Here is a 14,202-nt window from a genome sequence, read left to right on the forward strand (position 1 = left end):
TAATTTGCTGTGCCAACTGAAAGAAATTGAAAAATAAAAGGTTGACCTCAATAACTTGCATTTTAGAAATGATCAAACTTAATACAAGTGTAAAACGAGATTTAAACACACAGATGGCCCAAAGATCATGAAGCAGGCATTCTTTATTCTATTAGCATCAGGTCTTTACACATATGAGGGGAAATTAGTTTAAACTAGGAAAACAGCATATTTATAAGGATTTAAGCCTGTCATTCACATCACATTGAGGAAATCCTTTGTCCCTCTTTTGATGGAAGTACTGCTGCCAGAGGTCCCTTTACAGTGACTTGCAATTCCTCTCCATTTATAAATATTTCATATCCTTTATCATCTGGGAAAAAAGTTAGATCTAGTAGACATTAACTTGCTCATGATTTAATCCTATCTCATAAATATAGTTATTTTTTCACAGAACAGAAAAGCCCAGAATGTAGTCATACAACCTAGCAAGCTGTTTCTTGGTCATTTTAGATTAGAAAAAGGCAAAAAATCATTTTTTGTCAAAAAAAGACACATTGCAAGGATTTTGATTAAAGTATCCACTTTTCAAAGAAATTGACCTTCAACGCAATTTAAGAATGACCTAGATATCCAAAAGTATGACATCAGTTAAATAATGACCATTTGTGATGATAATTTTAATATTCGCTTGCATCGACAATTACTTTAAGCAGAATTATATCAATATTGAAGTTAATCCAACTAGGCCTCAAAGTCTGATTAAACCTAAACCCACCAACAAAAAATACCTATACCAATAACAGGTGCCCAAAAGGTATAAATGAAAAGTTAGGACTGTTAAGTACATTATAATGTAAACCATAGCTCCTTGTGTGGACTTACTGTTTATTTTCAATAAACAAACCAGTAAAATGAAAAATAGATCAGCAGTTGCAAAATGTTAATAGCTGCTAAAGGTTTTGTTTTACATCCAAAAAAATAAGTTGTTTAAATACGGTTACAGTAATAATTCCTCAATTAATATTGAGAAAAATCCTGCAGGCTTTTAAATTGCAAAAGAAAAGTGAGACAAGAACATTTGTTAAATATGCTGCAAGAAATCAAAAATCTTTTGACATAGAACAGCACAAATTTGTGAAGTTTAGACCATGTCCAACAGTACGAAGTGAAGTGAAATAACGAATATGCTGCACAATAAAATGTCTATTGATGTTATTTATATGGACTACGATAAGCTACTCTATAATATTCTACAACATGGAAGTAACATTGCAATTGGATGCAATTTTCATGGGTATAAAATTGATTAGAAGGTCAGAGAGAGTACAAATATTGCACATGTACATGGAAGAATTTGTACTGAGGCCTCAGACTTGCAATGTTTTAAATGACCTAAATGGAAGCAAACACCACAAGTACATAAGTAAACAGTGTAACTAGGAGCAAAATATTTTGAAAGAATATTAATACATTGCACGAGTGTGAAAAATCGTGGCAAATGAAGTTGGATATAAAATATCAGTATTTCCTTCATTGCAGAAAGCTAGGAACTATGGCAGCATGCAAATTTAAGGACTCATGTACAAAAATTGCTAAAATGCTAGTGGACGGGCAGAAAAAAAATCAAAATGCTCCATGTGTACTGGTTGTACAGTGAGTTGGAATGTAAAGGGATGGAAATTAAAATGGAATCTGCACAAACATAGAAGGCTGGATAAACTCAACAGGTCTGGCATCATTTGTGGAGAGATAAAAACAGTTAACTTAGAGTCTGGAATGACGACTTCAGAAGAGATGTACTGGATTTTAAACATTAACTGTTTTTCTCTCCACAGATGATCCCAGGCAGGCCAAGTTTCTTCAGTTTCTGAGCTTGTTTTTCCAGCATCTGCAATATTTTGCCTTTATTCCTTTTTAGAATACTGCTTTCAGTTCTGAGTATCATTGGTCTTAGAAAGTGTGAAGTGAAAAATTAACAATAATATGGGATGAAAAGTCTAATTCATATGACCTTTATTGGATTAGATTACTTAGTGTGGAAACAGGCCCTTTGGCCCAACAAGCCCACACCGACCCTCCGAAGCTCAACCCACCCAGACCCATTCCCCTACACTTACCCCTTCACCTAACACTACGGGCAATTTAGCACACCCAATTCACCTAACATGCACATTTTTGGACTGTAGGAGGAAACCGGAGCACCTGGAGGAAATCCAGACACGGGGAGAATGTGCAAACTCCACACAGACAGCTGCCTGAGGCGGGAATTGAACCCGGGTCTCTAACGGTGTGAGGCAGCAGTGCTAACCACTGTGCCACCATGCTTCTAGATATAGGAATCATGGAGCAGAGACCGAAGAAAAAATGATAATCATAAGACGTAGGAACTGAAGTAGGCCACTCAATCCATCGATTCTGCTCCACCATTTAATGAGACCTTCATTGATCTGATAATCCTCAACTCCACTTTCCTGTTTTTCAACCCCATAAGCCTCGATTCCCTTGTTAATTAAAAATATGAATGCACGTAACAGCCCAGCCTCAACTGCCCTCTGAAGTGAACAATTCCACAGATTCACTACTTTTGCAGAATTACTAATTTGTTTTAAATGGGCATATACTCATTCTGATATACTCTAGATGTAGACTCTCCCACAAGGCAGAAAAAAAACATAGGTTCTGCATCTACTATCAACTCCTGTAAGAATATTGCACATTTCAATAAGGTCACCCCCTGTTCTTCCAAATTACCGTGAGTACAAGCTCAAACTCTCCTCAGAAAGCATCCCCTCCATACCTAGGTACAGCCTAGTGAATATTCTCTGGACCACTTTCAATGACAGCATCGCTTTCCACAGAATGGGCCCAAAAACGTTCACAATTTTCCAGTGCCTTTTACAGTTTTACCAAATCCTTCTACTTTTAAACTCCAATCCCTTTGAAGTAAAGGTTAATATTCCATTTTCCTTCCTTATTATTACCTAATCTTAAATGCTTGCTGTTTGAGATTCATGCCAAATCCCTCTGTTCTGACACTTTTCTCCATTTAAACAATATTCAGTTCCTCTATTTTTCCAGCCAAAGTACATAACCTCAAAGTACAATTTCACATATATTCCATTTGCCAAGTTTTTGCCCACTTGCTTAACCTATTTTCCTCTGCAAGCTCTGTCATTCACATTTCTTGCTTCCCACCCATTTGTGCTATCCACAAATTTCGCAATGGCACACTTTTCTCGTCCAAGTCATTTATGTTGTAAATAAATGTGGCCCCAGCACTGAAAGCTGTGACATTCCACTAGTTAGACAGCCATTTTGAAAATGTCTCCTTATCCAAATTCTGTCTTCCATTACTTAGCTAATCCTCTATCCATGCTAAAATACTACTTCCAACACCATCTTAAATATCTTATTTAAATAGCTGAAAGTGTGGTGCATTATTCAAAGCCTTCTGAAAACCCAAATATATATATGTATCCCAGGCATGATTTCCCTTTCAAAAAGTAATTTTGAATCAGCTTGATTATATTATGTATTTTCAAATGTTTTACTATTACATCCTTTATAACATTAAAAATCACACAATACCAGGTTATAGTCTTGATTTGGAGATGCCGGTGTTGGACTGGGGAGTACAAAGTTAAAAATCACACAACACCAGGTTATAGTCCAACAGGTTTAATTGGAAGCACACTAGCTTTCGGAGCGACGCTCCTTCATCAGGTGATTGTGGAAGGCTCGATCGTAACACAGAATTTATAGCAAAAGTTTGCCAACGTTGTCTATCTTATACGTTGCAGGCAAGGATGCCCGGAGGCATGGTACATTGGGGAAACCGAGCAAAGGCTACGACAACGGATGAATGGGCACCGCACAACAATCAAAAGACAGGAGGTTTCCCTCCCAGTTGGGGAACACTTCAGTGGTCCAGGACATTCAGCCACGGACCTTCGGGTGACCATCCTCCAAGGTGGACTTCGGGACAGGCAGCAGAGGAAAGTGGCCGAGCACAGGCTGATAGCTAAGTTCGGTACCCATAGGGAGGGCCTCAACCGGGACCTTGGGTTCATGTCACATTACAGGTGATCACCATTGCACTACACACACACACACAGATATTCCTACACACACACACACACACACACACTCTCATATACACAGACACAGGTACACATAGACGCGCACACAGACACCCACACACACCCTTATAGACACACACACTCCCACATGCACCCCCTCACAAACTTAAGACACTCTGCACTCACCACACACACACACACTCACAACCCCCACCCCAGACAGAGACACACGTACAGACAGACAAAGATCCACATGCACACATATTTTGTGTGGTGAATTTGTACTTGCAGAGTTACATTGCATTTTGCTCAAAAACTGCATACATTCATGTTGAACTCTGAGCTCAAAAACTGCATGAATTTAGGTAAAACTCTGATTCTAATCTAAAAAGTGAGATAACAATCTAAACATCAGGTCATAGACAGAGAACACAGGGGGCTAACACCTTCAACATATTGTCTAGCTATCACCATTGTTAACAGCTCACCCGAGAATGCAACTTTGAAAATAAAAGGGTTTTGTGATTTACACATGAAAGAAGTGAAACTATCTCTATTCTAACAGATGAAAGGTTTAACAGACAATCAATTTTTTAATGTATAATTTCAGTTACATCACACTGCAAATTTTTGCTATAAATTCTGTGTTACGATCGAGCCCTCCACAATCACCTGAAGGAGCGTCGCTCCGAAAGCTAGTGTGCTTCCAATTAAACCTGTTGGACTTTAACCCAGTGTTGTGTGATTTTTAACTAAGGTTATAGTCTAACAGGTTTTTATTTGGAAGCACTAGCTTTCGGAGCGCTGCTTCTTCATCAGGTAGCTGTGGAGTATAAGATTGCAAGACAGAATTTAAAGCAGAAGTTTACAGTGTGATGTAACTGAAATTATAATTGAAAAAATCTGGATTGTTTTTGTTAAGTTTCTCATCTTTTAGAATGTATATGTTGCTTTCAGTTCTTTCACACGTAAATTGCAGAACCTTTTTAAAGTTACATTCACTTGAGAATATATCAGAGGTCAGATCAGTTTTCCTTCATGTGAATCCAAGGAAAGCAATGGGACCAGAGAGAGTACCAGACCATGCACTCCGAGCATGTACAGATCAGCCGATTGAAGTCTTCTTGGACATCTTCAACCTCTTCCTGCAGCAGGCCACTGTCCTGGCCTGTTTCAAGAGGGCCAACATCATCCCTGTGCCTAAGGAGGCTCATGTGGCATGTCTCAATGACTACTAGCCAATGGCCCTAACTTTGATGGTCATGAAGTGCTTTGAAAGGCTGGTCATGGCATTAATCAACCCCAGCCTCTCCAGTACTCTTGACCCACTCCAATTTGCCTATCAGACCAACAGATCCATGTCAGATGCCATATCAATTGCCCTTCAATCCTCCCGAGAACATCTTGACACCAAGAAGAGCTATGTCGGAATCCTATTCATTGACTACAGTTCAGCCTTCAGCACTATTATCCCCTTGAGACTAATTACTAAATTTAGTGATCTTGGTCTAAGCTCCCTTCTCTGCAACTGGATCCTCTGTTTCCTGGCCCACAGGCCACAATCAGTGAAGACTGGGGACAATATTTCATCCTCACTAAGACTCAACATTGGAGACCTCCAGGGGTGCGTACTCAGCCCCCTACTGTACTCACTGTATACCCATGACTGCGTCACCAAATACCAGACTAATGCCATTTACAAGTTTGCTGATGACACCACTATAGTCGGTCAAATCTCAGATTGCAGCGAAACAGACTAGAGGCACGAGGTGGAAGACCAGGAAAAATGGTCCACTGAGAACAACCTAGCCCTCAATACTGGCAAAACCAAGGAACTCATTATTGACTTTCGTCAGGATGTTACTCATGCCCCGCTACATATTAACAACACAGAGGTGGAATGAGTGGAGAGTGTCAAGCTCCTGGGAGTGATCATCCACAATAAGCTTTCTTGGATTCTTCCTGTGGACACACTGGTTACAAAGGCCCAACAAAATCTCTTCTTCCTCAGGCAGCTGAGGAAATTTGGCACACTGTGAATACCCTTGCTAACTTTTATAGGTGCGCCATCTGGAGCATTCTGTCTGGATGTATCACTACCTGGTATGGCAACTGTACCATTCAAGATTGGAGAAGATTACAGAGAGTGGTGAACTCGGTCCGGACAATCACAAAGGCAAACTTCCCATCTATCGAATTCATCTACCAGGCCCGCTACCAGGACTCTCAAACTCGTAACATTCGCCTGTACCTGTGTTTTTGTTTTTTCCACTGCTTACCTATTATTTACTTATCTATGGTACTTAACCCTGTGATATGCCCACATTGCTCGCAAGCCAAAGTTTTCACTGTGCCTCAGTTCATGTGACAATAAATTCAATTAAATTCAAAACAGTTCTGCGATTTATATATTAAAGAAATGAAACAAACATGTTCATTCCAAAAGATGAGACACGTAACAAACAATCCAGGTCTTTTTCAGTATATAATTTCAGTTACATCACACTGTAAACTTTTGCTATAAACTCTGTGTCTTAAGATCTTATACACCACAACCACTTGATGAAGAAGCAGCGCTCCAAAAGCTAGTGCTTCCAAATAAACCTGATGGACTATAACCTGGTATTGTGTGATTTTTAACTTTAACAGTCCAACACTGGCATCTCCAAATCCTTTTTAACATTTTCCCAATAACAGGAATATAACAGGCCATAAATTTGGAAAATGTTCATGATCATACACATTGAGAAGAAGAGTACAGATTTGCTAGAATTCAGAGTTCTTCTGAGGTACTAATAATTTCCGTAGGATGTGCATAAAAAGTGTCAGAGAAGTATAAACAGCATGAGCAGAATTAGTGTTTCAAAACCAAAGTCGGATTGCAGCAAGAATCAGCAGAGCCTGTTCCTGAATGATTTTGAACTATGTGGTGGGAATGACCGAATTTCTAGAAAACTGGAGAAAGTACTTTAAGACAGCATCTTTGAGTACTGATAGTTTGGATGCAAGTGGGAGGATCAGAGTGAAAAAGTAAAAGCTATGGTAAAGACTTGGAAAAACTAAATTTCAAGTCACTGGGGTCATTGGTGGCAAAAGTAGGAAGTACAGAAATCAGGAAACAGATGAGCTCTGGTTGGAGTAAACTGAAATACGTTTTAGTTTTAGCAATAACTTTTTCTCACAAAGAATGAATACGAGATAGAGACTAGCCTCATTATATAATTCAGAAACTTCAGCGTATCAGGAACAGCAGAACTGGATACTAATGAGTTGCAGATACTAAAAGTGATGAGTGAAGTGATAGAAAGGAAAAGATCAGAAATCAAAACATAAAGGGGTTAGTCATAGAGATTTACAGCATGGAAACAAACTCGTCCATGCCGACCAGATAACCTAATCTAGTCCCATTTGTCAGCACTTGGTCCATATCCCTCCAAACCCTTCCTAGTCATACACATCCAGATGCCTTTTAAATGTTGTAATTGTACCAGCCTCTACCACTTCCACTGGCAGCTCAGACCACATATGCACCACCCTACGTGAGAAAATGTTGTCCCTTAGATCCCTTTCATATCTTTCCCCCTCACCCTAAATGTATGCCCTCTAGTTCTGAACTCTGCCACTCCAGAGCCAAAGTTTTTTCCATTTACTCTGTGTTCCTCATGACTTTTTAGACCTCTATAAGGATACCCCTCACCCTGACATTACAGAGAAAACAGCCCCAGATTATTCAACCTTTCCCTATAGCTCAAACCTCTAAAGCCTGGCAACATCCTTGTAAATCTTTTCTGAACCCTTTCAAGTTTCACAACATCCTTCCTATAGGAGGAGGGGGACCAGTTCCCCAGTCCTGTAACCCCCTTGATTAGACCACACTCTTAGCACCACATACAATTCCCTAGTCTCCATATACCCCTCTGTTAGTTTGCACTCGGAGAAGCGTCCACAGTTCCCCAGTCTTTGTACATTTGTTTGAAAAAGACAAGGGGATGATCACATCGGCATCCTAACAACCTTGGAAAGGATCTTGATAAGGGCTGATGTGGAGACAACAATCCCACAAGCGGGCAAGGACCAAAATTGGTGAAGATGACACAAATGTTGAAGCAGTTGAGAATGGTATGATAACATGTTGTGAAGACAGGGAGGATATATGGTGAGACAAGACTACGAGAAAGAAATAGAGAGGGAGGTCATGCCTGACAAACCTGTTGGAATTTTTTGAAGAGGTAACAAGTAGGTTAGACCAGGGAAACCCAGTGGATGTGGTCTATCTAGACTTTCAAAAGGCCTTTGATAAGGTGCCACACGGGAGGCTGCTGAGCAAGGTGAGGGCCCATGGTGTTCGAGGTGAGCTGCTGGGATGGATTGAGGATTGGCTGTCTAACAGAAGGCAGAGAGTTGGGATAAAAGGTTCTTTTTCAGAATGGCAGCCGGTGACGAGCGGTGTCCCGCAGGGTTCGGTGCTGGGGCCACAGCTGTTCGCATTATATATTAACGATTTGGATGAGGGAACCGGGGGCATTCTAGCGAAGTTTGCCGATGATACGAAGTTAGGTGGACAGGCAGGTAGTACTGAGGAAGTGGGGAGGCTACAGAAGGATCTTGACAGGTTGGGAAGAGTGGTCCAGGAAATGGCTGATGGAATTTAACGTGAGCAAGTGCGAGGTCTTGCACTTTGGCAAAAAGAATAAAAGCATAACTACTTTCTAAATGGTGAGAAAATTAATAAAGCCAAAGCACAAAGGGATCTGGGAGTGCTAGTCGAGGATTCTCTAAAGGTAAACATGCAGGTTGAGTCCGTGATTAAGAAAGCGAATGCAATGTTGTCTCTTATCTCAAGAGGGTTGGAATATAAAAGCAGAGATGTACTACTAAGACTTTATAAAGCTCTGGTTAGGCCCCATTTGGAGTACTGTGTCCAGTTTTGGTCCCCACACCTCAGGAAGGACATACTGGCACTGGAACGTGTCCAGTGGAGATTCACACGGATGATCCCTGGAATGACAGGTCTAACATATGAGGAACGGCTGAGGATACTGGGATTGTATTCGTTGGAGTTTAGAAGATTAAGGGGAGACTTAATAGAGATGTACAAAATAATACATGGCTTGGAAAAGGTGGATGCTAGGAAATTGTTTCAGTTAAACGAGGAGACTAGAACCCGTGGACACAGCCTTAGAATTAGAGGGGGTCATTTCAGAACAGAAATGCGGAGACATTTCTTCAGCCAGAGAGTGGTGGGCTTGTGGAATTCATTGCCACGGAGTGCAGTGGAAGCCGGGACGCTAAATGTCTTCAAGGCCGAGATTGATAGATTCTTGTTGTCTCGAGGAATTAAGGGCTACGGGGAGAACGCTGGTAAGTGGAGCTGAAATACGCATCAGCCATGATTGAATGGCGGAGTGGACTCGATGGGCCGAATGGCCTTACTTCCACTCCTATGTCTTATGGTCTTATGAAGGCCTATGATCAGATGAATGCAAGCAGTAGAAAGGGACAGATACAATGGGTTTGAAATAAGACTGAGTGACTGACACTAGTAGTATAGTGCCACCAAATAAAAGCTGCTTGAAAAGAGTGCGCTACAGGAACAAAAAGATTTATAAGAGTAGGTCATCTAGGCTTATATTCCATTTAGAGCTGAAAAATGTGTTGCTGGAAAAGCGCAGCAGGTCAGGCAGCATCCAAGGAGCAGGAGAATCGACGTGTCAGGCATAAGCCCTTCTTCAGGAATTCCTGAACACATTTTTCAGCTCTGATCTCCAGCATCTGCAGTCCCCACTTTCTCCTATTTTATATTCCATTTAGTTTGCAGAGTTAAGTGATCTAATTGAATTGTTTAAGATGTTTAAGAGTTGATAGGGTCAATGGAAATTATTCCCTCAGATGGAGGAGTCTAGCAGAAGTGAACATATCCTTAAAATTAGAGATATATGTTATGATGGGGTAATATCAAGGTAAAGTGGGAATCAAACTCTCCCTCCTACATGAAAATCTACTGAGGATTCTTTTTGAGATAAATGTGGTTCGGATTTATTTTCCCTCAATAAAACCATCAGCCATATCCCTAACATTTGTGGTGAAACATTTTAAGTCATCAAATAAAGGCAGACTATTAAAAATGTTGTGCATTAACGCATTATCCAATTCTACAATTGGAATAGGTAAATCAGAACAGCTTACATTTATAAATATGGGATACATTAGAAGTAGCCTTGTTAAGTTTACAAATCTATTGCAAATTTTGTTATATGAAAACTCAAGAGAGAAGAATGTTCCAAGATACCAATGAAACCAAGATACAAACATGAGTATAAACTAATGGTAAGGTATGAATATCTTCTTATACAGAAACCATGTATTTAGATCAGACAAATGAGTACAAATGTTCATATTTAGCAGGTTTTGACTTTGCTGACCAGTTGAAACATTGTTTTCCCTTTCTCTACTCGTACCTCCCAAGTATGATTTTCATTTGCATGAATACTACTTTGTTCCTTTTAATATCCATACTATTCCCTTCAGTAAATAAAGATCTACATTTACTGCTAACAAATTGAGCTTATTCGCTAGTTGACATGATAAGTGCAGGAAGGACTCTGATTTTCTGTCTGTATTTCCAGATTAGCCAAGTGGATGCATCAGTGCTACAATTATTACTCTAATTAATCCATGCCCAGTAATATATTTTAAATCAAGGGAAGGTTGATATGCACGATATCCCAAGATTGTCATTTGAACTTGTATCTTTGTTGGTGTTGATGCAGTTCCTAGATCATAATATCCAACCTCAGACCTACAGTATTATTGTATTCATTATCCATCTGCTTATATGTGAATACTGTAGAACTGTCAAAATATTCTATGATGATTTTAAACACTGGAACTCCTGATGAATTTGATTTTCTATGTGCATTATATCAGTGCATTAATAGTTTCCTTATAAAGACCTTTATACACAGACCACAAATATAAACACACAACAAATTTATTATTAAATAAGTAGAAAGATAAAAGTAATAGCAATTATTTACGCTTTGGAAACAAATCTACCCCATCATGCGACAAATTGTGGATAATTTTCAAAACAAGTGAATTACAGCTTAATAAGACTTTCTTTACACGTAATTTAGAATCCGTTCCTCAAACTGTGTTTTCATATACAAATAAGTTCACACTTATTGCCTGTATAATGTGTAGAATGCAATTGATGGGTTACTCTCCACGTAGCAGGTTTAAAGGAAAATAAACATGGCGAGTATAAATTTCTAATACTGCATCTTTGCTCATCAAACATACTTGATAAACCTTTGTTGATGGATATGGAACTTTTGAAATCAACTGTTTTGTCAAACTATACTTCTCATAAGCCATAATGCAAATGGTTAATTTAGTCCCAAAATTACCACGTTTTCAGTAAAGTAACATAATTGTTATAAATGCATGGTGGTAAGATAATGGGTATGGAATACAGTACTTTGCTGTTGCAGAATATGGAAGATAAAAGGCTAATGTTCAATCTGAAGCAATTCATTTCATGAAGTCCTGTGTACTCTTCATTCTGAAGTGAATGCTCGTGTTGCCAGCTAATACTCTTCTGGCTCCTGAGTCAGTTCTTCACCCTGAACCTGAACTTCATCTGGCACTGCAAATCCTTCCTGCAAATTAAAAATAAATACATTAATATACAGTATTTCTACATAATATCATAAATAAATAATAAAAACCATACATACATCTGTAGCATATAGCACATCCATAAGTCGCTGAACAAGGTCAATATTCTCCTGCCCATGTTCTTGGCAAATCAATTCAATTTCTCTCAGTTTTCCAAAGTAGAAGTCCCTTTCCTTCTCAACTCCTTCCAGTGCGAGTTTTAATGAACTCACCTGCTCAATTGGGAAAATAAAAGTTACTCAAAAATTGTATTGCGAAGAGTCTCAGGAATGTTTAACTGCAAGTAGAAACTTTCTTGAAAAGTATTCTAACTAATTTTCAAGACACATTCAGCATTACTAAATTGAAGAAGTTTGTTCTCGCCACATCAAGGGCCAACAAATCTCTCTGAAAGGGAACTAAAATATTTTATCATCATTATTGAATTTCTAGTATAGAAGAACCCAAAAGATTACAACATATATTGTGGATTGTATTGTTGCCTGGAGATGTGGTGCCACAATCCATTCTAGCCTCTACGTGCTAAATGTTACCCAGACTAAGCTCATATGAAGATACTCTGCAGGTCAGGCAGCATCCATAGAGAGAAAGCGAGAAATGGCAAGTTTTTCACGGAGAGGCCCAGTGAGTTTTCTCATACTATCTTATTAAAACCCCAACTTTAATTACCCACTAAAAACCTACAGCCATGAGGTCCAATTTTCATCCTATCACAATACATCCAGACTAGCACTGGCACTCCAAAGCTACCCTGCTCACTGACAGACAGAATCAGAAGATGGCAGTGAAGGAGCCACTGCATTTCTCTGACAGGGAGTGGAAGACCTGGTGTATGGGTGAAGAGAAGTTCCTCTTCCCAAGAGACTGGGTAGAGGAGGCCATACCAGTGCACACAGTCAACCTGGTTTGAAGTCACCCATGTTAGTGAGGTCTCTCGAATGCAGACGAATGGCCAGTAATTCAGAAAGAATGCACATGACCTTTACTGCCCCTACTGTCACACTCTTCTCTCTGCCACTGCACCTTCCACCATGAAATGCCCCATCACCTTCAGTGTTGCCTGCAACACATTCTCTAACCCACTCTCTTCCCCTCAGTCTTCCACATCAATAATCCTGCATGTTTTCCCTGCTGACACCTTACTTCATCAGTACACCTCACTACCTTTTCCCCATATGCAAAGTAGTTGTACCATTGTCATAGAGCTATTTCCCCCCGCCTCCCCCCTATTATAACAGAAGACGGTCCATAACAGAGCAGAGAGGGGTTGTATGGGTGGGGCAGGTTCCCAACATCAGTACCTTCATCCCTACAAGACAGACTCTTGGCCCTTGCAGAAGACCAAGACATCAGTGTTCTTCCAAAACAGTAAGTATCACTATGCATGCCACTGCCAGTCTTCTGTTATTACTCAATGAGCAACAAATCCAACTACTGGCCGTGACATCTGGTTTTTTTTGTCTTACATGTTCAGCTAGCCTCTCAACATCTACAGAGAAGCAGACAATCCTCCTGGACCTCTGAGAACAAGAGGATGGAGGCCTCAGAGGAAGAGCTGGCAAGGCGGTCTCCTTCACTGCTCACCAGTCAAGATACAGACATGTCAGTATAGGCAAAGCAAGTGGGGGTTTATAACTTGGGGTGCAAATCACCACAAGAGTTCCACACCTGGCTGCAGAAGAAAAGTCCCAGAGAGCCAACACTCCGACACTGCTACAGACCAGTCCCAAGCAGATGATCCTGTGGTTATGGCAATCAGAGAATTCATCCAAATACACATTAGAGAGCAGCAGCAGCATATAGGCATATGGGATGTAATATCCTCATTGGTTGCATCTCTGCTAGGAATCCTGTGACCGTCTGCCTCCATGAACAAGCTGGTGGCTGCCATGGAGAGCCAGGTCTAGCTACGTAGGCTGCTGGAAAACTATGAACACTTTCACGCCATCATCCCATGCACTGGTCCCAAGTACTGAAGATATGGCAATGGGCAGGGAACCTTGATTGAAGTCCTTGACCGAAGTCCTTGACCCTTCCTCACATAGAAGCAGTGCAGTGACAGGAGGTGGAACCACACACAGGCTCCTTGACCTGCACTCAAGACAATGCAGAGGACAGGTTTTCCATTTACACTCTGTCACCCTCCAACCATTGGAAGTTCAAACCAAGGAGGGTCAACATTGTCTCACCCATCTAGACACGTTGCCCTGGAGTAATCTCACCAAACCTCCAAAGCAAAAAACAACAGGTTCCTCCACTCCAACTATGGAACCAGGGAGTGCACGGAGACGTAGTGGGAGGAAGAGAAAGGAGGAAACAAATCATAGACACTTTAGTGAAATGGCTGAAGGTGGCTTTTTTGTAAACAAAACAACATACAAAAATGTTGGCAATGTTTAAGAGGCATTTAGATTGACATGAACAGGCAGGGAAGAGAGAGATACAGACCATGGCAGACAGA

The 14,202-nt window shown here is 40.4% G+C and overlaps 1 protein-coding gene across 2 annotated transcripts in view; it reads right to left on the reverse strand.

The window, feature by feature from the left end:
• Window positions 1-11,036: 11,036 nt before the first annotated feature.
• Window positions 11,037-14,202, reverse strand: part of mapre2 (microtubule-associated protein, RP/EB family, member 2) — a 132,161-nt gene continuing 128,995 nt past the window's right edge. For both annotated transcript variants that reach the window (XM_043688284.2, XM_043688283.2), the window contains exons 6-7: window positions 11,801-11,953; window positions 11,037-11,722 (exon numbers count right to left, since the gene is read on the reverse strand). In XM_043688284.2, coding sequence (XP_043544219.1) covers window positions 11,651-11,722; window positions 11,801-11,953 — 225 coding nt within the window. In that variant the 3' untranslated portion in view covers window positions 11,037-11,650. The remainder of the gene's footprint in view (window positions 11,723-11,800; window positions 11,954-14,202) is intronic.

This window comes from Chiloscyllium plagiosum, unplaced genomic scaffold, assembly GCF_037043375.1.
Source record: "Chiloscyllium plagiosum isolate Xiang-an unplaced genomic scaffold, Cpla_swu_hap1 HiC_scaffold_4, whole genome shotgun sequence".
NCBI lineage: Eukaryota > Metazoa > Chordata > Chondrichthyes > Orectolobiformes > Hemiscylliidae > Chiloscyllium > Chiloscyllium plagiosum.